At 53.2% G+C, this 22,530-nt stretch overlaps 2 protein-coding genes across 12 annotated transcripts; one reads left to right on the top strand and one right to left on the bottom strand.

Moving 5' to 3' along the window:
* The first annotated feature begins 1,049 nt into the window (after positions 1 to 1,049).
* RBIS (ribosomal biogenesis factor) lies at positions 1,050 to 7,110 on the top strand. Of its 8 annotated transcripts, none has more exons than XM_036337449.1 (4): positions 1,055 to 1,202; positions 4,694 to 4,810; positions 6,592 to 6,708; positions 6,981 to 7,110. In XM_036337449.1, the coding sequence occupies exons 2-4, from the start codon at positions 4,697 to 4,699 to the stop codon at positions 7,050 to 7,052; spliced, it is 303 nt and encodes a 100-aa protein (XP_036193342.1). In that variant the 5' UTR covers positions 1,055 to 1,202; positions 4,694 to 4,696; the 3' UTR covers positions 7,053 to 7,110. The 8 variants fall into 8 exon arrangements, with proteins under 8 accessions (XP_036193346.1, XP_036193342.1, XP_036193344.1 ...); XM_036337451.1 differs by having other exon boundaries at positions 1,068 to 1,195; XM_036337450.1 differs by lacking the exon at positions 1,055 to 1,202 and adding an exon at positions 1,279 to 1,400.
* E2F5 (E2F transcription factor 5) lies at positions 7,092 to 22,095 on the bottom strand. Of its 4 annotated transcripts, none has more exons than XM_036337443.1 (8): positions 21,836 to 22,095; positions 16,172 to 16,281; positions 15,216 to 15,377; positions 12,994 to 13,037; positions 12,040 to 12,104; positions 10,839 to 11,106; positions 8,949 to 8,993; positions 7,092 to 7,874 (listed from the first exon to the last, which is right to left on the bottom strand). In XM_036337443.1, the coding sequence occupies exons 1-8, from the start codon at positions 22,046 to 22,048 to the stop codon at positions 7,738 to 7,740; spliced, it is 1,044 nt and encodes a 347-aa protein (XP_036193336.1). In that variant the 5' UTR covers positions 22,049 to 22,095; the 3' UTR covers positions 7,092 to 7,737. The 4 variants fall into 4 exon arrangements, with proteins under 4 accessions (XP_036193336.1, XP_036193337.1, XP_036193339.1 ...); XM_036337444.1 differs by having other exon boundaries at positions 7,092 to 7,794; XM_036337446.1 differs by having other exon boundaries at positions 7,658 to 7,794; positions 8,949 to 9,070.
* Between the last annotated feature and the right edge of the window lie 435 nt (positions 22,096 to 22,530).

Genomic DNA, 22,530 nt, shown 5'->3' with positions numbered 1-22,530 from the left:
GGCACCGGAGCGGCGGGGCCCGGGGGGGACAGGGGGGACATAAGGCGCCCGGCGGGGTGCAGGGACATGGCAGGCAGGCACACAGGCGTGGGCATCGAATGGAGCAGCGCCACGCCCGCCCCCATCGCACCGGGACCGGCGCAGCGCGGCTTACTGACCACAGGAATGTCTTCTCGCGGTTATCTGTGCGGAGTGTTGACTTATGGAGCTGGCGCCATGTGGGGTTTCGATTTCTTTGCCTCCCATTCCTGAGGCTGCCCAGCGTGAACAGCTGAAGCCCGCGACCCACGTGGGGCGGCCGCCGTCACTCCCGCGCGGCCAGGCCTCGCCGTTTGCAAGGAGAGCGGGTGGAAACGCCGGCACCTGGGCGTCCGCGAGGGAAGCAGCGAAACACGCGGCCACTTGCTCTCGCGAGGGACGCTCTCGGAAGCCGGGGGTACTTTCCTGGACGGTGAGCCTCGAGCCATGAGCGCGGGTGCACGCGGGCGCCGGAAGGCAGGGGTGCGCCCGCTGCGCCGCTGAAGCTGCCGATACTCCCCTGGCAACATCTTCCCGTGGCCCTGCGCGCCTCGGCCCACACGCGGCTGTGAAGCAAGGAAACAACCTTCGGAAAGGGCTCGGGCTCCTCGCGCGTGGCCGCCAGCCAGGGTGCGAGCGCCCCCTCCTGGGGCCGAAGGCAGAGGCCCAGGGCGACCGCTCGGATGATGTCCTCTCGGCTCGGTGACCAATGGTGTTTAGACGCTGGGGACCGGACTTCCTGTAGAGAGCGGGAGTTCGCACGACGGGCGGGACTTCTAGCGGAGGGCGGGGCGTCGCTGCGCTCAGATACCGTGCCCAGAAACAAGAGCGCTGTCGACGGGACTACGTCAGGGGCGGGAACCTGCTCCAGGGCGGGACCACGTCCAGGACGTGCGGTGGGCGGGGCTTTGTGTGGGGTGCTACCAACCTCGGTGAGTGGGGGCTACGTTCTGTGGGCGGGGCTACGTTCCATGGGCGGGGCTTGCCTCTGTGTTCTGGCCGAGTCACGAATAGACCTTCCCTTTGTAGGCGGGGCTCTGCTCGGTGGGCGGAACCGCACCTGGGAGAGGAAGTTTAATTGGCTGCCTCCCCCGGAACTTCCTGGGCCCTGCGCGTGCCTGTGGCGTCCCCGGAGCTGGAGCAGCGGGCAGCCGCGCGAGAGTGTGAGGGCGGCCTGGTGAGAGGTCCGTGGGAGCTGGGGCTGGGGCAGCGAGCGGCCGCGCGAGGGTGTGAGGGCGGCCTGGTGAGAGGTCGGTGGGAGCTCGGGCTGGGGCAGCGAGCGGCCGCGCGAGGGTGTGAGGGCGGCCTGGTGAGAGGTCCGTGGGAGCTCGGGCTGGGGCAGCGAGCGGCCGCGCGAGGGTGTGAGGGCGGCCTGGTGAGAGGTCCGTGGGAGCTCGGGCTGGGGCAGGGTGGGCGGGCCTCGCGCCCCTGTGACCGACCCGGGTCCGCTGCGCGTCTCCGGCCGCCGGGCCTGAGCCCTGCGCCGGGGCCTTTCTGGCCTTGTCTGGCGCCCTGGTTTCCCCGCGCTGTGGGCATTCCCTGTCCCGCCGCTAGGATATACCCTCCTAGGAGCCTTCCGCGCCAGCCCGTGTGTTTCAGGGCCTGTCGCTCCGCGCCGCACCGGCTCAGACGAGTTGAGGAGTGAGGCTGGAGTGGCTGGGGTGTGGCTGCTGTTGGAAGCAGTTTAGGTCGTTGAACTGCTATCGTGTTGTTAACGTGAAAAAACATTCAGACCTGTAAAGAAATTTTGTGAGTTTATTTGAGCCAAACTGTCGACAGTTGCCGGGAAGCAATGGACTGAGAGAATGCCCCAGAGAATGGCGGGTGTTCCAATGGAAGGAGGGAGGTAGGTGGGTTACGTGAAACCCACTGGTGATGGACTAGAGGGGCGGGAGAAAGGAAAGCAGGGAAACCCCTGGGATTGGATAAGAAGTAAAATGATGGACACATGCTTTGTTGGGTGCAGGATCAATTAACATGATAATGAAGGAATCTGTGGTCTCTGTCCTGGCGCCCAGCACATTAGGTTGTGCCCCGAGGGTCCTGAAAAAGGGAGGTTACAAGTTACCCAGACATTTCAAGGGTGTGTTATCACAGATGCAAAAAGACAGACAGGCTCAGTTAACGTAAAGGTTGACCTTGGCAGTGAAGATACTGGCCTAGGAGTAACTGCCCACCATCACTGCTTTTAAAGTTTAATTTCAGACCGTCCTGTGGTGACTGTAGGTCTGAGTTTGCAAGACCGCCCTGCAGGCCGCCCCTGAGCTGTCAGGTCAGCGTGTGGCCCCTTTCGTCCACAGTGTTCATTATTTTTAAGTATTAACTACTGTTGGGTGAAAGGGTGGCTGTTACGGAGTTGCCTGAGGCCGACTTGGAGGATGTAAACTTCAGACGAGAGAGGCAGTGTGAGCAAAGGGAAGGAGGCAGGAATGTGCCGGTGTCTTCAGAGAAGTGTGAGCAGCGCGGGTGCCTGAGAGGGAGAGGAGTGACAGATGTGTCTGGGTCCCGGGCCCAGCAGCCGCCACAGTGCACGTTGCTCCTGTGCCTTGAGGTTTTTTGCATTAGCAGCTTCGTTCCATAGACTATTCCCGGTAGACTTGGGTGTACGTGGCTCGTGCGGGGGTGGACAGTCGTTCTGTAAAGGGCCAGATAGTAGATACTTTAGGTTTTGTGGACCACAGTCATAGCAGGAAAGCACCACCTATGAGACAATACATAACTGAATGGACATAGCTCTGCTCTAATAAAACTTTATTTACAAAGACAGGTGTCTGACCTGATTTGGTCCATGGGTATTGTTTGCCCAAGCCCATGATCTAACCAAATCTAGGGACTGTAGTAGTAACCCAGTAAATATGACATCATATTTTTGTATGCATTTTTATTTATGCAGGGTCAGGCAAAAGTAGGTTTACAGTTGTCTGTATGGAAAGTAATACAATAACCTATAATAATAAAAGGGTAATATGCTAATTAGACTGGATGTCTTCCAGATATCATTCTGGACATCCTTCCTGATGAAACCAGGGTTGGAGGAAAGCCAGCTCAGGTCCCGGATGCCTGCGGGCAGCCGGAGGAAAGCCAGCCCGGATCCCGGGTGCCTGCGCATGGCCCGGGGGAAGCTAGCCTGGGTGCCGGCCAGTGGCCGGAGGGAAGCTGCCCAGGTCCCAGGTGCCAGAGGGAAGCTGGTGCCGTCAGCCAGAGGAAAGAAGGCCTACTCTTATATGAATTTTCATGCATTGGGCCTCTAGTCCTATATAATAAAAGCCTAATATGCTAAGTGTCCAGTCGGCTGTTAAACCAATCAAAGCATAATATGCTAATGATATGCTAAGGCCACTCGCTATGATGTGTACTAACCACCAGGGGGTAGACAGTCTACTGGTCCGGCAACCAGTCGCTATGATGTGCAGTGACCACCAGGGGGCAGACGTTTCAGCTGGTAGGTTAGCTGGCTGCTGGGGTCCAGCTGATCGGGACTGAGCGAGACGGGCTGGACACACCCTGGAGCCCTCCTGCGGTCCCTCCCCAGCTGGCCAGCCTCCCGCGTCCCTCCCTGGGCCAGTTGTGCACCAGTGGGGTCCCTCGACCTGGCCTGCACCCTCTCACAATCCAGGACCCCTCAGGGATGTCAGAGAGCTGGTTTTGGCTTGATCCCACAGGCCAGGCTGAGGGAACCCCACTGATGCACGATTTTGTGCACCGGGCCTCTAGTTAATAAATAATAATACAAGAACAAACTTCCATGTATTCACAACGGTAAGCCTACTTTTGCCCACCCTGGACAGAGCGGCCATGTCCCACCACTAGCTCTGCATGTCATTCCCTGATTACTACCGCTGTGACCGTGGGCACATTCACTTCCCTTTGCATTAGGTTTTTTAAAATCTTTAAAATGGGGATAAATAGGCCTTCCACAGTGTTGTGAGGAGGAAATTAAAGTACATGAAACAAAGGCATAGTACTTGTTCACATAGTCAAAGCTCAGTAAGTCTTAACTATTAACATTTTAAAAACTGTTCCTCACGTGCGTTGTTAACGAGATTGGAGAGATGTGTCTAAGGTAGAACTTACAGGCTTAGTTCGTGTTCAGCTATAGAACAAAGAATACTTGAAGTTTCAAGGCAAGAGCCATCTATAGAGGTGACCTAACAGGCGTGAAAGTAATTTAAGGGAGGTGGGGGTAGGAAGTACAGGATTAAGTTCTGATTTTGAGGAGGGGCACACAGGAGAGGACATGGTGCTAGTAAGTAGGAATGAAAAGAAGAAAGGAGTCAGTCCTAGGATATGATGGGCACCAGAGTGGTACAATAGCATGTGAACCAGCAGGATGGGTGGTGATGGTTAACATGGTGGGCTGCTGAAGGAAGCTGAAAAAGCAACTGTGTTGATATTAGTGTTGATTCAACCAGCAGAAGTGAATGTGGCGCCTTCTATGGGCCAGGCGCTGTAAATGCAGAAAAGAATTAGATACCTACTCTGCACTCCCAACAGCAGAAAATCTAAAGGCGGCAGAAGACATGGAAGTAATTTAATACATGCAGCAACTTAAAAAATGACCAGCATTAAGGTGGAATTTCTTAGATTTAATTAGTACCTGCACTCTAAAAACTTAAACTGATTTACAGTCATAAATGTGGGCAGCTTAATTGAGCTCCTTTTCTTTCTTTTCTAGACAATGGCCAAGAACAAATGGAAAGGGCAGAAGCCCAGGAATGTATTTCACATAGCCAGCCAGAAACACTTCACGGGGAAAAGTAAAGCAAAACCAGTTACCACGAATCTTAAGAAGGTGAGTATTAAGCACCCCAGCTTCCTGGTTTACAAACAAAGCATGAAGGTAAAGCTAGCGAGAAACCGGATGCTATTATTTAAAACAGGTTCTTAGCCTTCCTACAAGGGCAGACAGATTTTAAACATTTGTTTTAAAAAAATGGAGAATAACATCCCTTTCTTGAATCCAAATGTACAAAACGAACAAAATTAACTGCAAACCTTTGAGACGCCAAGTAACAGTTTGATAGCTTTATCGGGTCTCAGAAATCCCCGTGTCAGAACCAGTCCTTCTCTGACCTCAGGCATATTCAGGAACCTGTCAAGTGAAAATACAGTACTGTGTTTCTTAAAATGCAAAATTTGAAAAGGCGTTCCTCTTTTTTGTTTTTACTTCAAAGTATTTGGGAAATAGGAAATTTATTCATCAAGATATATATAGCAGAGTCCTCAGAAAATGTTTTCAAGTTGAAGTAATATGTGGCATCAGCTCTCTGGGACTTAGTAAATATCATGATAGTGCACAGAAATGTAACTTTTTCAGTTTTCATGAACTAGTTGAGGTCAGCTTTTTGATCAAGCGATTTTATGACTTTGGAAATGCTGTAAAGGAAATAAGCAGGTGATATGACGAGTTTGGAGCGATAATTTCACATGGAATCGTTGACAGGGGCCAAGACCTGAGTGAGCAGGAGCTAGTGATGCGCAGAGCGGGGAGGCGCCGGAGCAGCGTCCCAGGCAGAGAGCTGCCGAGGCCCCGATGTGACTTCTTCAGGTGGACGCGCTGGAGCCTCCTGTGCCTGAGGGAGTGTCCGAGAGGGAGGTGTGTGGGTTGGCAGCCTGGTCGGGTAGGTTTCTCAAAAAATGGCCTGACTTACCAGAGGAGGCAGTGGGTGGCCAGGCACCCTGCAAATGGTCAGAAGTTTGTGGCCATGGATTTAAAATGAAGCCACTCACCCGGTTACGATTTTCTAGGGTTTTGGTTTTAGGCTCAGCAGTCTGATCAGTGAGTGTAACTGGCTTGCAGGCAAGTATGACATGGGAGAGACATGGAGAGGAAAGTTCAGTGGTTGAGGAGATAATGGTCTGGGTCTGTACTGGCTGAGGGAGTGCAGGAACGTGAAATGGACGCGGAGGCTGCAGTGAGATGTATGAATCCTGACTAAACTGTAAGTGGACAGGAGATGAGGACCTGGAGACAAGGCCACAGCATTAGATTGTTGTTGAAGCCACAGGCAGTGACGCCAGGCCTGGAGCTTAGTGAGCTGAGGTTGGACATCTTTCATGAAGGAGCAAGTAGTCCTGGTGTTGGCAGGTGACAGTGGGGAGGATGGGGCCAGGGTGTCCCAGGGCATAAGGTTTACAGGAAGAATAGGACCTCCACCCCACTTTCAGATTCAAGATGGGGGCTGCCAGGTGGCTGTCCTCAGACTGCCAGGAACCTCTATCAGGGCAAGAAGGTGAGGGAGGCTGAGGCTCTGTTAGCAGGACAGGAGCATGGGAGGCGGGTTCTGCCTCATCGGCGAGAGATAATAGTGGGGCCGTCTGGTTCACATTCTGGCCTGCTTACCCAGGTGGAGTCAAGATAGGGGGTGTTCCACATACTTGTCCTTCTTAAGAAACAGTACCTTTTGTCCTTTTCCCAGTGTTCCCCAATAAGACAGTTTTAGTGTGAAGCTTGCCCAGAAACTGGTACAATTGTCTTAGTTTAGGTTTAACACGGTTAAATTAAGGTTGAGTGTATTTTATCCTTAAGGGTTATAAGCTCATGGATTAATGTTCTTTTTCTTTTTTAAAAAGATAATCATTAAGAACGATGAAAAAATTAAAAGAATGAATGAAGCTTTTGTGAACATACAGAAGGAGCTTGCTCACTTCTCTCAAGGCCTTTCCCTTGAACCTCTGCAGAAACAGCTGGTGCGTAGAGCATTTCTTTTTAATAAACTGGAGGCTAATAAATTAACCCCCAAATTTCCACAGCCTGTAAGTCGAATGTGATCTTTAGTATTCGCCTCTCTAGTGTACTTGGCTGTGCTATATTTATAGCATATTCATAAACATTATGAACATGAGAATTTATCATGTTTCCAAAGGTATGAGTAGAAATTAAATTGGGTAATAGAGGACATGTAATTTTTTGCACTACTGTTACCTGAATGTTTACACTCTAAATACTTTTCTCCCTCCAGGCTCTTCAGCCGAGTCAGGAAAACAGACCAGTGAATGTTGACGAAGCTACGAGATTAATGGCTCAGTTGTAATGCACCTGGTGATGCATCAGATTCCCCCAAAGACCAATAAATGCTTTATACAACTTTATTTTTAAAAATCTTGTTAATGTACAGGCATTGGCACATTTTAAAAACCACTACATAAACAGCCCTCTCCTATAATCCAGGAAAGTGGAATGTCAGGAGTCAGCAAACGTGGTGAACTTAAAGTGCTAGAACAAAGGCACTTCACAAACTCTTCACGGGAAGTGACCGAAGCCTCTCGGGCACCTTCACTCCATACGTGGCAGTGACTGTCTGTCAGGATCGGAGCGCAGAAATACAGACAGTTTCGTGGCAGTAAAAGCGGAACACAAATAAGTGATGAGCCCGTGGCCATTTTGGTTTTTGATGACCTTAACCTTTTAACTTTCCTTTCACAAGAGTAAAAAGAGTTAGAATTGGAAGGTAAGTTGAAGTTCCAGAATGCAGTCAGTGTAGGGGCTTCAGAACCCTTTGTTTTCACAGTTGACGTTTTGTGAAGTCGGAGAGCAAGTATTAGGGAAGAAGACGTCAGAATCAGCGACCTAAACAGGTGTTACGTTCATTATAAATACTCAGGTTATTAGCAAGTCTACAAGGTTTCAGTTAGAGGTAGATACTGTCCCAGGTGTCCAAGGAGTCTAATAATTTAGTATTTGGACATCAAACAGGTCACACACTCCTTCACTGTCATCTAAGTTAAAGTTGTAGTCGTCCGCGGGGGTGGGGGAGAGCCGCAGGAGAGGAAACACTGCAAGCAAAGCACAGGCTCAAGGTTAGCGTGGCTCCACACACTCAAAGGCACATCCGTTAAACTATCGTTTCTGTGTTCTACAAGAAAAAGTGGAAAAGCAGTGATCAAGTTAATGACTTGTGTTTACTGTGTATTTGAAAGATTCTCGTTTAAAGATAATTTGTGCATTGACTATAGGTATAAGCTTGAGAAATAGGTTTAAGTAACTATTGGCTGAACTTGTCACTAAAATACATCTTTTAAGAACATGGGTATTTAAAAACAAAGTATTTTCTCTGCTTTGAAAACATAACAGAACTAGTCTTAGGCTAATAAATGTGTTACTGTTCTCTTTTTTCTGAAATGTTGAAGGAATCTAAGGTGGTTATGGTTCCGTTGCTGAGTGCAGCTCTGCCTTTCCAGGTCTTGGCTGCACGGCCAGGAGCTGAGACTTGAGGCCCAGAATTTAAGGGAAGGTGAGGCTGACAGTTCCCACTGAAGTGATCACAATACTGGGTTGTTGAGTCTGACAGACTCCAGTTTAGTTGATGACGTGGCCAGGTCAGGAGCAGTGCGGTGGCTTGAGCTTAGTGCATGGGTGACTGACAGCTTACCTGGCCTTGGCCAGATTCTTGTGGAGTAAAGGACTCGAGCGCCAGCACCTAGCGAGTCTACTCAGTGCAGGCAAGTGTCCCCTGCTGAGAGTCCCCTTGAGAAGCAGGCACAGACCCACGGGGCCGGACGCCCAGGATCTTCTCACCAGTGTTATTGAAGGAGAATTTTCACAACTCGCCATAAGGCACTAAGTACCTGATCAATCAATCCTGTGCCACCTGTAACTTCAGGGAAGCAAGTCTGCCCCTGAGAGAGGCAGTGCAGTGGGGCCTTGACTTACGAGTTTAATCCGTTCCGTGACGGAGCTCGTCATATTACTTGTCTGTCAAATCAATTGTGAACCAGTGAGACACGTGATGCTGGGCTGATGTTGTGGCGTTCACTGTGACGTTCGCTGTGCCAACTAGCAGTGGGGTATCTGAAGCTGGCTCGTAACCCGAATTTTAGCTCGCAACTCAAAGCAAAAAATCGGCCGAGAGATGGCTCGTATCTCGGAAAAGTCGTTAGTCAGGACACTCGTAAGTCAAGGCCCCATTGTACAGTTTTAAATGGCTTACCATCAGAAGACATCAGCTCATCAATGAGATCTCCAGTAACAGATCCTGCGGGAAGAGAAACGTGATCGCGCCTTGTGACATCTCTGCAGCGGGGGCAGCTGGCTCTCCCCAGGCACAGCACGCTAAACACGGGAGTCCGCATCAGCCCCCACTCAGTACAAGTGAAGGGCTAGCACGCAGGGAGCGATGTTTCCATTCGCACCTACAGGTCTCACTGGTAAATTTCCAAACTCCCGGGGCCCCAAAGCCGCCGCCTCCCCCACACGGACTCCTGGGCTTTCGCCAGTGAAGCACCATCACTTTCCATTCCTCCGTCAGCCCCATCTCCAGATCCCGCACGGCAGACAGGGCTTATTTTGCCTAAATAGTACTTCTTGCTTGTTCTTTCTCTCTCTCAGGCACCCACTGCCATCACCCTCCTGTGGCCTCAATGTTCTCACAGCTGCACAACGGCCCTGCCCTCTGTTCCCAGGCGTCTTCTCCGGGTCCCGCACTCGGCGCCTGTGTGGTACCCCACAGCCACTTGCCAGCCACAGAACTTCACTGGCTACTGCTAGTCCTCACTCAGTCTGTCATGGCCCTCTTCAGCCCGGCCCTAAACTGCCTTTCACAAATCATACACAGACACTAACTGCTCACACGTTTTTGAATGCTTCGTGGAGCCGGTGGACTGGGTCTGAGGTGAACATTATGAAGCTGGCCTGCTTTATCCCCCATTAGGTTATCCTTAGGGGACAGGCATTCCCACACCTAATGGTAGAAATACGGGGAGCACAGGGCGGAGGGGACAGGACACGACCCTGAGACTCTGTGTGTGGTCAGACCTGTCTTTACAGCCTCACCAGGCACCACCGAGAGCAACCTGGGCAGCTGACTCCCGCCCTGTCCTGGGACACGTCCTGAAGGTACAAATGAGACCAGCTTGAGTGACCTGACCATCACCCCTGTGCCACTCCCCCTTCCAGACACAGGGACTGCAGTGAGGACCGAGGACAGGGGGTCTGCGCTCCACAGCCCAGCTGCGCAAAGGCAGCCAGGATGGCGGCAGCCTGTCCGAGCTGCCGGCAGATTCCTCTCCACAGCAAACCTCGGGTAAGAGCAGATGTGCGTGTGGCAGCAGCGGCACAATGGAACCCTACAGAAAACTGCACTTCAGGCCCGTTAAACACTGCTGAACGTGCAGGGCTCTACAGTCTCAGCCACATTGCACCCACCGTGTGTTTCTGGATATAGAATCAGATTGTGTGTGTAAATATATCTTAATAAATCCATACTAACATAATTACAATACTTATATAATACAATTATAATTATACCAAACTAATAATACTCTTATATAATAAAAGGCTAATATGCAGATTGACTGAACAGTGGAATGACCAGTCGCTATGACGCGCACTGACCACCAGGGGGCAGACACTCAATGCAGGAGCTGCCCCCTGGTGGTCAGCGCGCTCTCACACAGCACCGCTCAGCCAGCTGGGCTCACGGCTGGTGAGCGCAGCAGTGGTGGTGGAACTTCTCCTGCCTCTGTGGCAGGGCTGAGGATGTCCAACTGCTGGCTTAGGCCCACTCCACCTGGGGAGCGGGCCTAAGCCATCAGTTAGACATCCCCCGAGGACTCCCGGACTGTGAGAGGGCGCAGGCCGGGCTGAGGGATGCCCCCCCCCCCCGCCCCAAGTGCACGAATTTTGTGCACTGGGCCTCTAGTAAATATAAAAAGACAGGATGTTTCTCATAAACCTGTTCTGGCGCTGGACACACAGACACTGCATCACTCTTGCTGATTACACTAAGCTTCCTATTTCCCTTCTCCATCAGGTGACACTCACTAGGCCACAGACAAATTCAGAAAAGCTCCCCTTCCTAAGACGGAGGCTCTGGGCCCACCTGAAGCCGAGTCTGTGGCCAGGATGTGCTGGAGGCCGGGGCTCCTCTCAGAGGCGGGCGGCCCCGGAGGGCTCGGCGGGGCGGGGCTGGGCTTGTGCGGAGTCCGGGGAGTCGAAGGCTGAGAGGGGGGCTGCGTGAGGTCATCCGGTGGGGGAACAGGGAAAACCACAGGCTGAGACGAACTGGACTCTTTATTTATCAGCAGCACGTGGATGGGGCCCGAGTGACTCTTGAGGTTGATCTGGTACTTCTTCTGTCCATTCTGACCCTTGAAGTTGTGAAGTGTAAACAAATTGAAAATGAGATAAAGCTACTAGGGAGTAACTAAATCCACACAAGAGAGAGGCAGTTGGTCAGGACCCTGCGTGGAGACCACGAGCAGGACGGGGAATGGAGGCTCTAAGCCCCTGCCCCTTAAAGTAAGTTTTTCTCAAAAAACCGAGCTTCACAAACTCTGAGTTGCAGACTTCTGGCAGACTCCCCTTTACCGTCATGGCTGCTCACATCCTCCGTGGGGACCCCCTCCCGGCTGTGGGCCCAGCACATGGCCCCTCAGCTGCTGTCTATCTCCAGCAGCAAGCACACAACCATGGACTTTTCCTACAGAGGCGGGTGCAACGTCCCTGCATTTCCAAGTGACCCGGGTCCCGAGGCTGCAGAGTCCATCACGTGCACGCCCACATCCAAGCCGCCAGGTGGCTGGGGCGGCCATGGTGACGGCTGTCACCTTTGTCTACCCCTGCCATGGTTGCTACAGCTTTCGAATGAGTTTGTTTTAGGAACTCCGAATCCCAAACTAAATTCATGAAACTTGGACGTAGCAAAGAGTTAGTACATATATGACTCAATGAGCCAGACATGTGTTAAAATGACCCAATTTAAAACCACGTATTATTGTTGATATTTCAATTGAACTTCTTCCTCAGACAGGACTGGTACATGGGTTGCAGATATAGCCAAACTGATGCTTTGAGATTATTGACTATATCATGACTCGTGAAATCAAATTAAAAAAAAATAAAATGTTACATAATTCATTCAGTCATGTCTACAATTTTACCAAAGTACTGAAGACACCCAGATTCAGTCTCCAGACCCTGGCACTGACGCCTGAGAGTTTACACCGTGAGCTCGTGTGCGGAGGAGACACATGGGGCCTCCCTCCCGAGCCAGCGGGTCCGCTCTGACCAGCCCCACCTACCATCTCTGGGAGCGGGACCTCCAGCTGCGTGCCCGCAGGTGCCTGGATGGCCAACAGTGTGTCACCTGTCAGAAAACAGATGTTTCAATTTTAGGAAATAGAGTGGCAAGTGGGTGGGCCCTGGAGACAGAGGCTTGGGTTCGAATCCCAGGCTCCGGCGTGGCTTTGGGGTCTTCCTTCTGTAGAGCAGGGGCTGTAACCCCACAGGGCGGTGCTGAGGACGGAGGTCACAGACATAGGAGACCTCAGATCTGGGCAACACACAGCCTTGATCTATCACTCCCATGAACAAGCTCAGCTCCAGGGACTTGTTAGACCTGAGACGCTGACAGCGTTTAACGTCAACTAAACCACACTGTTCACTTGAAGTAGCTAAGACGTGATGATCGGGACGCCAGAGACGCGCCACACACTGAACTCGGACGTGAGCGAGCTTACTTGTGAAGCCCCATCCCACCCTCTCTGCAGAAGGCAGCCTCCGAGGGGTGGCCAAGTCCAGCGACAGCCACACCCGCCTGCAGTCAGTGACAGGCTGTCCTCCTGGCGGGCATGATACTGAGACGTGTGCACAGCCCCACCCTGGTCGCTATTCATCCACTACGTGGTCATTTCCGGAGTCACACGAGGTGGGTGGGCTGGGGGAGGCAGCTTTCCTCGTCATCGGCACCTCCTGCTTCCTCTGGCTCTGTCTGTGCCCAGCACACTCGCTGCAGTTTCACAGACAGAGCGATGAACTGAGTTCAAGTTGGTCCCTGACTGTGACTGTCATTTAGCCCCAGTCTGACTGAGCTGCCCCTCCCTCCCCGTTTACTGCCAGCAACGCAGACAGCGACATGAGCGGGTAGAGCACAGCGCACTGCAGAGCGAGACGAGGAGCCCACGCCTGACCCTGGCCCGGTGAACCCGGACTCCGAGTCTCCGCAGCAGCAGTCGATCGAGGCGGCACCGACTCACCGTGGAAGCAGCTGCAGATGTCCTCGTGAGTCACGTAGGAAAACGTGCGTCGCAGGAGTTAAGGAACACGTTTGCATCAAGCTCTAGGCATTTCCATGAATAAACCAGAGGCCTAAACAAACACCACGACCGAATGCCTGTGGGGCTGCCGCACAGTCGGGGGAGAAAAGCCGGTCTTCAGCCTGCAAGAGCAGAGGCGAGCCAGCAAGGGCGCCCGGAGGGCCCGGTGCGCTCTGGGCTCTGTGGCCGGCGGGCCCTCGGGACAGACGAAAACCTCTTCCTCAGGAGCCGGGCTCTGGGGGCCTGGCCGCGAAGCCGATGCCACAACCAGAGGCCTCCACACCCACAACCTTCCTGGGCCGCAGTTTGGGTCCTGGGCGTAGCCGGAACCTTGGAAAGCCGTGCAGCAAAGTCCAAGGTCAGCCAGTTCAATGGGTTTGGAATCTTGGGGCCCCACAGGGCACAGCTGGAAACCCCCAGTTCTCACACTGAAGCTCTGACCAACAGAGAAAGTGACACGAGAGCTCATGGACCTGTGCACCCAGGACGAGATGACATGGAGCCTCCCTGACTTCAGGTAGGTCCAAGTTCACGCGGCACGAGGCTGATGCCGGGAAATGTCCCAGAGAGCAAAGGGGTGCTCGCATATCCAGGCACTGCAGACATCAAGGGGACAGTGACGTGGAAACTCGGGGTGCACCCCTCTTCCTTCTAACCTGGCAGATGCGCCAGCCTTGGACCCACCCTCTGGGAGGCTCCACCGCTGAGTTAGTATCAGGCGGAGTGTCCCGGGTTGTCCACCCACAGTGACTTCTCAAAGCTCTGAGAGCTGCTGAATGTTCACCCTCCAGAGCACAGACATAGGGGTGGGCCCGCGAAATCCTTTGGTCTGGCCCTGCCAAGGCACTGGGGGTGAGCTAATTAAACGTTGGACCAAATACAGCAGGCTGATAGTTAAGTTCATCAATCTGTATGGCCCAAGAACCGTGGTCGGCAAACTGCGGCTCACGAGCCACATGCGGCTCTTTGGCCCCTTGAGTGTGGCTCTTCCTAAGCCTTAGGAGGACCCTAATTAAGTTAATAACAATGTACCTACCTCTACAGTTTAAGTTTAAAAAATATGGCTCTCAAAAGAAATTTTAATCGTACTGTTGATATTTGGCTCTGTTGACTAATGAGTTTGCCAACCACTGCCCAAGAATGATGTTATAAATATCCAACTGGCCCTTGGCAGAAAAAAGGCTCCCCACCCTATTTATAATAACCTACACACTTCACAATGGTGTCTACAATTCACGGAAGCCCCGAGCATTCGGCCTGTGTATTGCTGTCTAGCAATGGGTAGACGAAAAGTAGACGAAATTTCTTTTCTCAATGAGACACAGGAATGATGGTACTAGACAGACTATATAACTTAAAAAGGCAAAATTTTTAAATTGTTAGCAACATAAAATTAAAATGTTACATTTACGTCCTAAACTTAAATCTCTAAACACAGTGGAACAAAGCACCCAACTCCTGGCTGGGAGAACATCAGGCAGAACGTCCTCCTCAGCTGGACGTGCACCTGTAACTCCCCCCGCCCCCCCAGCTGGACGTGCACCTGTAACTCACCCTCCCAGCTGGACGTGCACCTGTAACTCCTCCTCCCCAGCTGGACGTGCACCTGTAACTCCTCCTCCACAGCTGCACGTGCACCTGTAACTCCTCCTCCCCAGCTGGACGTGCACCTGTAACTCCTCCCCCCCAGCTGGACGTGCACCTGTAACTCACCCTCCCCACCTGGACGTGCACCTGTAACTCCTCCCCCCCAGCTGGACGTGCACCTGTAACTCACCCTCCCCACCTGGACGTGCACCTGTAACTCCTCCCCCAAGCTGGACGTGCACCTGTAACTCCTCCCACCCAGCTGGACGTGCACCTGTAACTCCTCCCCAGCTGGACGTGCACCTGTAACTCCTCCTCCCCAGCTGCACGTGCACCTGTAACTCCTCCTCCCCAGCTGGATGTGCACCTGTAACTCCTCCCCCCCAGCTGGACGTGCACCTGTAACTCACCCTCCCCACCTGGACGTGCACCTGTAACTCCTCCCCCAAGCTGGACGTGCACCTGTAACTCCTCCCACCCAGCTGGACGTGCACCTGTAACTCCCCCCCAGCTGGACGTGCACCTGTAACTACTCCTTCGCAGCTGGAAGTGACGTGCAACCATGGAAAGGATATCTGCTGTTGATGGCATCATCCATCACATTTCTGATGCTCTGCTGCAGCCACGACTTCTGCTGATCCAGTTCCCTTTCCTTTAGGTCCAGGTCCTCGACCTCGGCTCTGAGGTCTCGCAGTCTCTCCAGGACTTCCTTAGTGTTGCAGCCAGCGCCCACACCTCTGCACACAGGAGCATGAACACGCCACATCAGACCCAGGTCAACCACAGCACCTGAGTGTTACAGCACTAACACTGACGGAGCAATGTGTTGAAGACAAAAATCTTTACACTCTTATAAAAATAAAGGATTAAAAAATTTAATTACGATGCCTCAGAACATGATTGCTTAGCATGTTTCTTGGCAAGAACAGTGAAATTTCAAAATTTCCCAGCATGATTTAGCAAGGTGCCTGTCACCTGGAACGTCAGGCTGGTGACAGATACACCAAAAAGATGTCACAGCCAAACAGTCAACTTGGACATCTCAGATGTAGGCTGAGATACAGGTAATAGATTACATATTTTGGTGGGATTTTGACCAAAATAAAAAAATAAGAAATGAAGGTCAAAGGGGACAAATATGCAAAACAGAATGCATTTGTCACAAACATACAACCAGATCACAGTTAAGAGACAACGTGCATTTCGATCAACTGTTATTTGTAAGGCACATGTTCCCACAGGTAAGATGTAGTTCCTGCTTCTCAAGGCGTTTGTATTAATTTATCAGCTGACCAACACTTGGGCGGAGAGGGAATAATGACCCAGCAGTGTGCGGGGCACCGTGCGGGGCCTTGGGGAGAACGTATGACGTGAGTTTCTAAGAGTGTAAATCAAACCGCAGGGAGCAGGGCCTAACCCAGCAGCCGCCGCCGCCGGGACCTGCGCAGAAGCCCCGGGCAGGGCCGGGCAGGGCCGGGCTCTGCAGCGCTGGGAGTAGCAGTCTCCGAGCGGAGTCGGCCTCGCGACTTACTTCCACTGGATGCTGTTTTTGGACTTTTTCTCAATCAGGTCGATCCCTTCCAAGACGTTGGTGATATCGTAAATTCTTCTTTTCTGCCTCACAGCCAGAGTATCTGCAGCCTGTTGACAGGGGGGGCGGGCAATGAAATAAATTACAATTCATATTTTAAAGCCAGAAAGGCCTGGCGATTAAGTGCACAGCACGAGAGCCCAGGCCCAGCTCGGCGCCAGCGGCGGCTGGAACAATGAGGGGGTTCAAGCAGCTCTCCCACCCGGAGGCCCGCGGACGCGACTCCATGTAAAGTCAGCAGATGCTGAAACGGCAAGAAAATGGAGAGGTGGCGGCACAGAGCCCGCGGGATAAAAGAACAGCGAGAACACCTCCTGGCACCGCGCGGCTAATCCCGGGACGGCCAGCTGCCGGCCCTGCCGCGTCCTGTCTCATCTCCCTGTCGCAAACAGTCCTGACTAAAGACAGCTTCAACTCTTTTTTGAAACTTTGAAAAATTATATCTCGGTAATTTAAAAAATAATTCAGTCAACTTACTTGGGGTAAATTCTGATGGACACACGTGGCGAACCTGATGTACACTCTGCGCATTTCGGAAACACAGTGAGAACCCACGCGGCAAACCCCCCACCACGCGCGGCCGCGGGACAACAAAAATGCCTGCGTTCTGGCGAATTCAGGAATTCCAACCATTCCCACTCACATTTCTGACATTTGTCCCTAATAGGACGACTGGAAACTAAAGAACGGGGACCCGCGGCTCTTTTTCAAGTGGATTCGGCAACAGCCTGCGGAACGCGGCGCAGTCTCCATTCCTGCAGCCACGGACCGAGTCCGCGCCCCGTGGCCAGCACTCCGCCCAGACCGCACAGCGCACGGGACCAGCCCTCTCGGGGCATCGCTCCCTTCCTGATTCTGTATAAAGGCAGCTCCTACAAAACCCATAATTTTGCAAGCTGGACCCCCTTGTCGGGAGCAAGTGTGACCGACAGCTCACCTCACCGGTGTCTGGAACCTGTAAGAATCCATGTGCTGTGCCACCAAAACGTGCAGGCGACTCCTGCCCGCCTCTCGGTCTTCAGGGGGAAGTGGCAGACAGGCAGACCCAGGCAGTTACAACAGGACCAGCCTGGGCTCAGCAACGCTCCGCTTACCTTCCTGCCGCGTCCGTGTGGAGTGTGAGGCTACTTTTCTGAGGAGCAGCAGCCACTGCAGATTTAACTGCAGAGACACTGGAGTTGTGGGCACAGTTCTCACTTTCCTCTGACAAGGCCCTTGAGAGGGAACCCAGACCCCCAGGCGGCTGGGTCCTCCCAGCAGGTGCTCGGACAGAGCAGGGCTCCCAGCGCTCACCCGGCCCCCACTGGCCCCCCACCCGCCAGCTCATGGTTGGAACACCAGGGTGGTCACAGGAAACAGACCACGGGAGCTGTCCTTGGTCCTTAGGCAAAGAGCCATCAGGTCTCACTTTTAGCTCAATTTTAAAGTTTCCCACTATACAACTTACACATTTAGCCCTGGCTTTCCAAAACTCAGCATCAGTTCCTTCTCTTTACACACGAGCGCATGCACAGCCGACAAGTACAGAGCACGCGTGGACAGGACCTGCAGGAGGCGTGCACTTGAGCAGCCACATCAGCCCTGGCAGTCAGGTTGGAGTGGGAGGGGCACTCCAAGGTGTCCCAGGGCCCAGCAGGGAGCAGGGAACCAAGGGGCAGGCGCCCTAATGCGGAGGAGGGGGAGGGGTCCTGGGAGGCTTGGAGAGGAGAAAGCGTAACCGGGTGGGAACACTGACACCTGACCCTCGAGATGGCTTTGAAGGGCCACTGTGGTGACACTACCTGTCACAGCTGTCTGGGCAGTGAGGGACGCAGAGCCTTAGTGGAGAAGAGGTGCCAGTGAAGGAGGTGGAGCGCTGGGCAGTGCCAGGGGCTCTGGGCAGCTGCTGCAGGGAACTGTGAGGCCTCTCTAGAATGTCATTTCTTTCTAAGACGCAGGTAAGATGGCAGACAGGTAGGCATCTCCTTGTGATGGCTTTTTATTTTCTCTCCAGTGGGGGTGCAGTGAAGGGGGAGGGGGCCGTGGCTGAGAGAAGAGGGGCAGGAGAGTGAGCAGCAGAGCTGGACCCCTCCGCGTTTCTCCAACCCTGGAGACAGGCCTTGGTGCCGACGGGCGCCCAGGGCAGGGCGGCGCACCCCCATCCCAGCGCCCTGCAGCTGCCGAATAAACAGCCGTGTGCATCAGGGCTACCGACAGACCCTGCACCGGGACGTGACCTGCCAGGCCGTGAAGGAAGCATCTCATTGCACCACCCGGCTCCACTGCCCAGGGAAACACACAAGCAAACAGAACCCTCAGGGGAGAACAGCCTCCCTTCCAAACACCGAATCCTCTTCTAACAAGGTCACCAACGGGAGCCAGGGGGTGCCTACAGGTGGGGCACCATTCCGGCCGGGAACCCTGGTGGGAGGCGCTCAAGACAATGAACCAGGTGAGATCCCCGACAGCACTGCACCTGTGCGGTGACCTGGGCTGCCCAGCATCGCCCCCACTCCCGGGCACCTGCGCTGGGACAGTGTGAGCGCTGGAGGGCGGGTTCCAGGCAGCTGTTTGCTTAGGATTAGCTGCAGCTCATTCACCCAAGAGTATTTTGAGGGCACATGAGGCTCTGAACATGAAACAGTAACTAGGGAAACACCTGTCCCCCATGTTCTCATCTCAGAGCAGGTCGCTGCTCCTGCCGGGGCCACAGCTGTCAGGACACGTGTGCAGTGTTTGGACTGCTAAGCATCTGAACGCACAAACACACAGGTGACACTACCTATGACCAATGCGTTACACACACACACACGCGCGCACACACACACACACACACACACACACGCAGTGAAGGTCCTAAAAGTAAGGTGGGAGGAGCCCGAGTGGCTCAGCAAGCTGCCCATGACATATTTCAAAGAGAATTTTAAAAACCTTCAGCCGTGCCCCACAATGTGCTGTCGATGCCAGAATTTTAGCTAATTTCAGACACGGTTAGAGATTATGAACAGAGAGCCTTTTAAAGCCAATAACAGGACCTGTGTTACAGACCTTTCCCAGGCAGAACCGAAGTCAACGCTCAACTGCGCTGTAAAGCAGTTATCCTGTTTCACAGGACACAGATTCTGAAAGCAAATGGATACTCAGGTACCAATTGGCATTAATTATATATTCGTGACATACATTTGTGGCAAAACTTTTCAAATGTTTCTAAAAGACTTAAATAAATGGGTGTGCAGTCAAAGGTCCATGCTACCTAACTCCCTGCAGGCGCAGTCCTGGTACCAGAGCCCACCAGCATTGCCCCCGGAGTGAACACATGCTCTGAAAAGGCAGGAAGATCTTCATCTCCATTTACATATTTATTAAAAAATAATAAACGTTAACAAAAAGTGGCACGCATGTCTAAGGCTTGGGACTGCGGCTGACATTGTAGAATGAGGTTTGAAAATGAAACAGTCCCACAGAAAACGGGTGACTCGGGCTGTCGAGTGCTCTCGGGGGACTGCAGGGGAATGAAAAACCGAGGACTACCTTCCTCCCGCACAGAGGCCCCTGAGCGCACGGCTCTGTGGTGCCAGCTCAGCCCTGGCCCGGGACTCCCTAGACACCGCAGGCGCGTTCCCCACCCACACTCAGGAGCTTTGAAATGTGTACGCGTTCAATTTGTTCCAATTTTTAGTTTTTGATTTTTAATAAACTGCACAAGCTTTTACAATGGAACTTCATTTTTGATGTTTTACTCGAGAAATGTGTCCTGTTCTTCAGTAGTACATGCCAGAGGTTAGAAAGAGACGGCATTCTGGTGGTCTTAGGTGTTTCATGGCACCCAAGACATGCGAAAGTGAAGGCTGATATAATTTTTCATATTTGCGATACTCACAAAAATTGTTTCTTGAACTGCTTCTTAAAAATATCAAGTGTATAACTCAAAAGTGTCTATAACTTATGGTGAAATGGACCATTCAAAGTAAGAATATAACAAAAAAATGATTATAATTTCAAATTTATAATTTCAAAATACATCAAAAACGTAATGATAAAAAACAAAAAGGTAAAGAAAATGCGTTAATGGTATTTTTCTACGGTGCACAATAAGAAACATCATTGGAAAGACTTCAAAGTAGATTTTTTTAGATATAGATTTTACATATCATATATATGTAAATGAATGCAAAATGTATGTAAATAAACGGTATGTTTTTTCCAGATATATATAAAAAAGGAATGATACTCAAACTGATCTCTAGGAATAAAAAATTATTAATATCATAAGGCAATGGTATTGCAGAAACCTCTGACCTTTTAGGAAATTGTGATTAAATATTAAACCCACTTCCTGCTCACTAATTCCCAGAGTAATTTCATGGGCAACTGCAGGAAACAGGAGGAAGCCAAGAACCCAAGGGCAGTGGGCGCAGCTGCCTCATCTCTGAGGCGAGTGGAGGGAGAAGCCTTCAAAGCCAGCCCTTGGAGTTCAGTTTTCTCTGGGAAACCCCAAACTTGCAACATTCCTTTTATTCACGTCGAGGGCTACAGGTGAATTTCTAGGTTTTGAACAGTAGCTGCAAGCTGTGCGTGGTGACATCCTCACGACTACCTATGAAGAAGGCATTTTAATTTTAGTTCATGACCCTTCCAGGAGTAGCAGGAGGGGCCATGAAGCACGTTAGGGCGGGAGGAAACTCGTTAGGGCGGGAGGAAACTCGGGACAGCACTGGAGGCACCACACGTGCAGCCGCCCATGTGTTCAAGGCACAGCCACTGAGCCATGTCACAGCCGCTCCCTGCACTCCGGCGGCACCCAGGGAAGCCGGGGCCTGAAGGCACCCCACCGCCGGCAATCTCAGGGGATGCCCAGAGGATGCAGTCAGGTGGGCGTGTGGGCCCTGGTGCGGGGACAGTGCTGTGTCAGCCTGGGCTCAGGACAGCGCCTGCGGTGTCTGCAGTGACTGCTTAGACTTTGCATCATTTGCGTGTTTACAGCCTGGTTCGCACTTAAACTCGGCTTTGGGCTGTTCCCGTGCGTCCCTGGACGCTGTGCATCTGACACCCTGGCTGGGCGGCCAGCTCGGGTGCGTGACCACCGGCCTCCGCTCGCGCGGTCCTTGGAAGGACCTGAGCTGGAGCCCAAGGCAGGCGCCCCCACGACCCAGGCGACCCTAACGGGACAGAAGAGCCCGCCGGTGACCCTGCAGTCCCACCTTAGAGGTCTGTGCCTCGTGCCCACGGAGTTACACGCCGAAAGCGCCGCCCCACGCAGGGCCGGACACTCACTCCGTTCGCGGAGGGGCGGGCCCGAGGGGAGGGTCAACCGCGCTCGCTCTGGTTCGGAACAAGCGCCCACGGTGGCCCCGGGCAGCCCATGGAAACCACCGCGTCCCAACAGCGCGGTGGCCGGGGCGGCTCTTTGTGGACAGCGGGTCGGGCTGGGCCACGCGGCGGGTCGGGTGTTCGGCCAGCTTCCTTCCGCACACCCCGCAGCCCCGTCGCCGCCCCCGCGACCCCTCCCCCGTCCCCTCCCCTATCCCCCGCCCAGCACCCCTCCCCCGCCCCCATCCCTGCGCCCCGGTCCCGCGCCCCTTCCCCCGCCCCAGTCCACCCCCCCCGCCCCCGCGGCGCGCTCACCGCCTTGAGGTCCAGCACGCCGTCCTGCGCCTCCTGCAGCAGCGACACGAACTTGGCGGTGAGCAGCCCCAGGCTCTTCTCGTGCCGGCTGCTCCCGCCCGCCGGGCCCCCGAGCTGCGACGGCGGCGCGGGAGAAGCGGGGGGCGCCCACTGACCCTGGGCCTGGCTCTGCGGCGCCGACTGCCCCGAGCTCGCAGGCTCGGCCGCCGCCATCCCCGAGTGCGCCCCGCCGACGCCGAGTTTAAATGGCCGGAAGTGACGCCAGCCGCTGTTGCCAAGGCGACGCGCTGGCGGTGGGAGTGGCGGAGGAGGAAGAGGGGCTGGAGAAAGGGGCGGGACCGAGAACAGGGGCGGAGCCAGCGTCCCCGCCCACCGGCCTGGCCCGCAGCTCCCCCGGCCCCAGAAGGGCGGCCTCACCCGGCCACGTGGGTTATTTCCATACAATTGGATCCCATTGACCTGCATGTCCATTTTTGTGTCAGTTAACACTTAAAATTACTGGGATTTCTAGTGTTTTGCAACCAGAAATGTGCATTTCCCAACTTTTCCTTTTTCAACATGGATTTAGCTACTCTAGGTCCTTTGAATTTATCAATTTGGGGATCTTAGAAAGGTCTGCAAACAGGCTAACGGGTTTTGATAGGGGTTGCACTAGATCAGTAAATAAATTTGGGAGAATGACCATCTAACAATAT

Source organism: Myotis myotis, unplaced genomic scaffold, assembly GCF_014108235.1.
Source record: "Myotis myotis isolate mMyoMyo1 unplaced genomic scaffold, mMyoMyo1.p scaffold_m19_p_16, whole genome shotgun sequence".
NCBI lineage: Eukaryota > Metazoa > Chordata > Mammalia > Chiroptera > Vespertilionidae > Myotis > Myotis myotis.
This window is presented reverse-complemented; position numbering and strand designations above follow the sequence as displayed.

Coding starts and splice junctions, on each gene's coding strand:
- RBIS (XM_036337448.1), top strand. Junction 4,811..6,591: donor TTACCACGAATCTTAAGAAG/GTGAGTATTAAG, acceptor TTTTTTAAAAAG/ATAATCATTAAGAACGATGA. Junction 6,709..6,980: donor AACCTCTGCAGAAACAGCTG/GTGCGTAGAGCA, acceptor TTCTCCCTCCAG/GCTCTTCAGCCGAGTCAGGA.
- E2F5 (XM_036337443.1), bottom strand. CDS start 22,048: ATGGCGGCGGCCGAGCCTGCGAGCTCGGGGCAGTCGGCGCCGCAGAGC. Junction 13,038..15,215: donor GATGATGCCATCAACAGCAG/ATATCCTTTCCA, acceptor CCTGCGACGCAC/GTTTTCCTACGTGACTCACG. Junction 12,105..12,993: donor CATCTGCAGCTGCTTCCACG/GTGAGTCGGTGC, acceptor GTTTTCTGACAG/GTGACACACTGTTGGCCATC.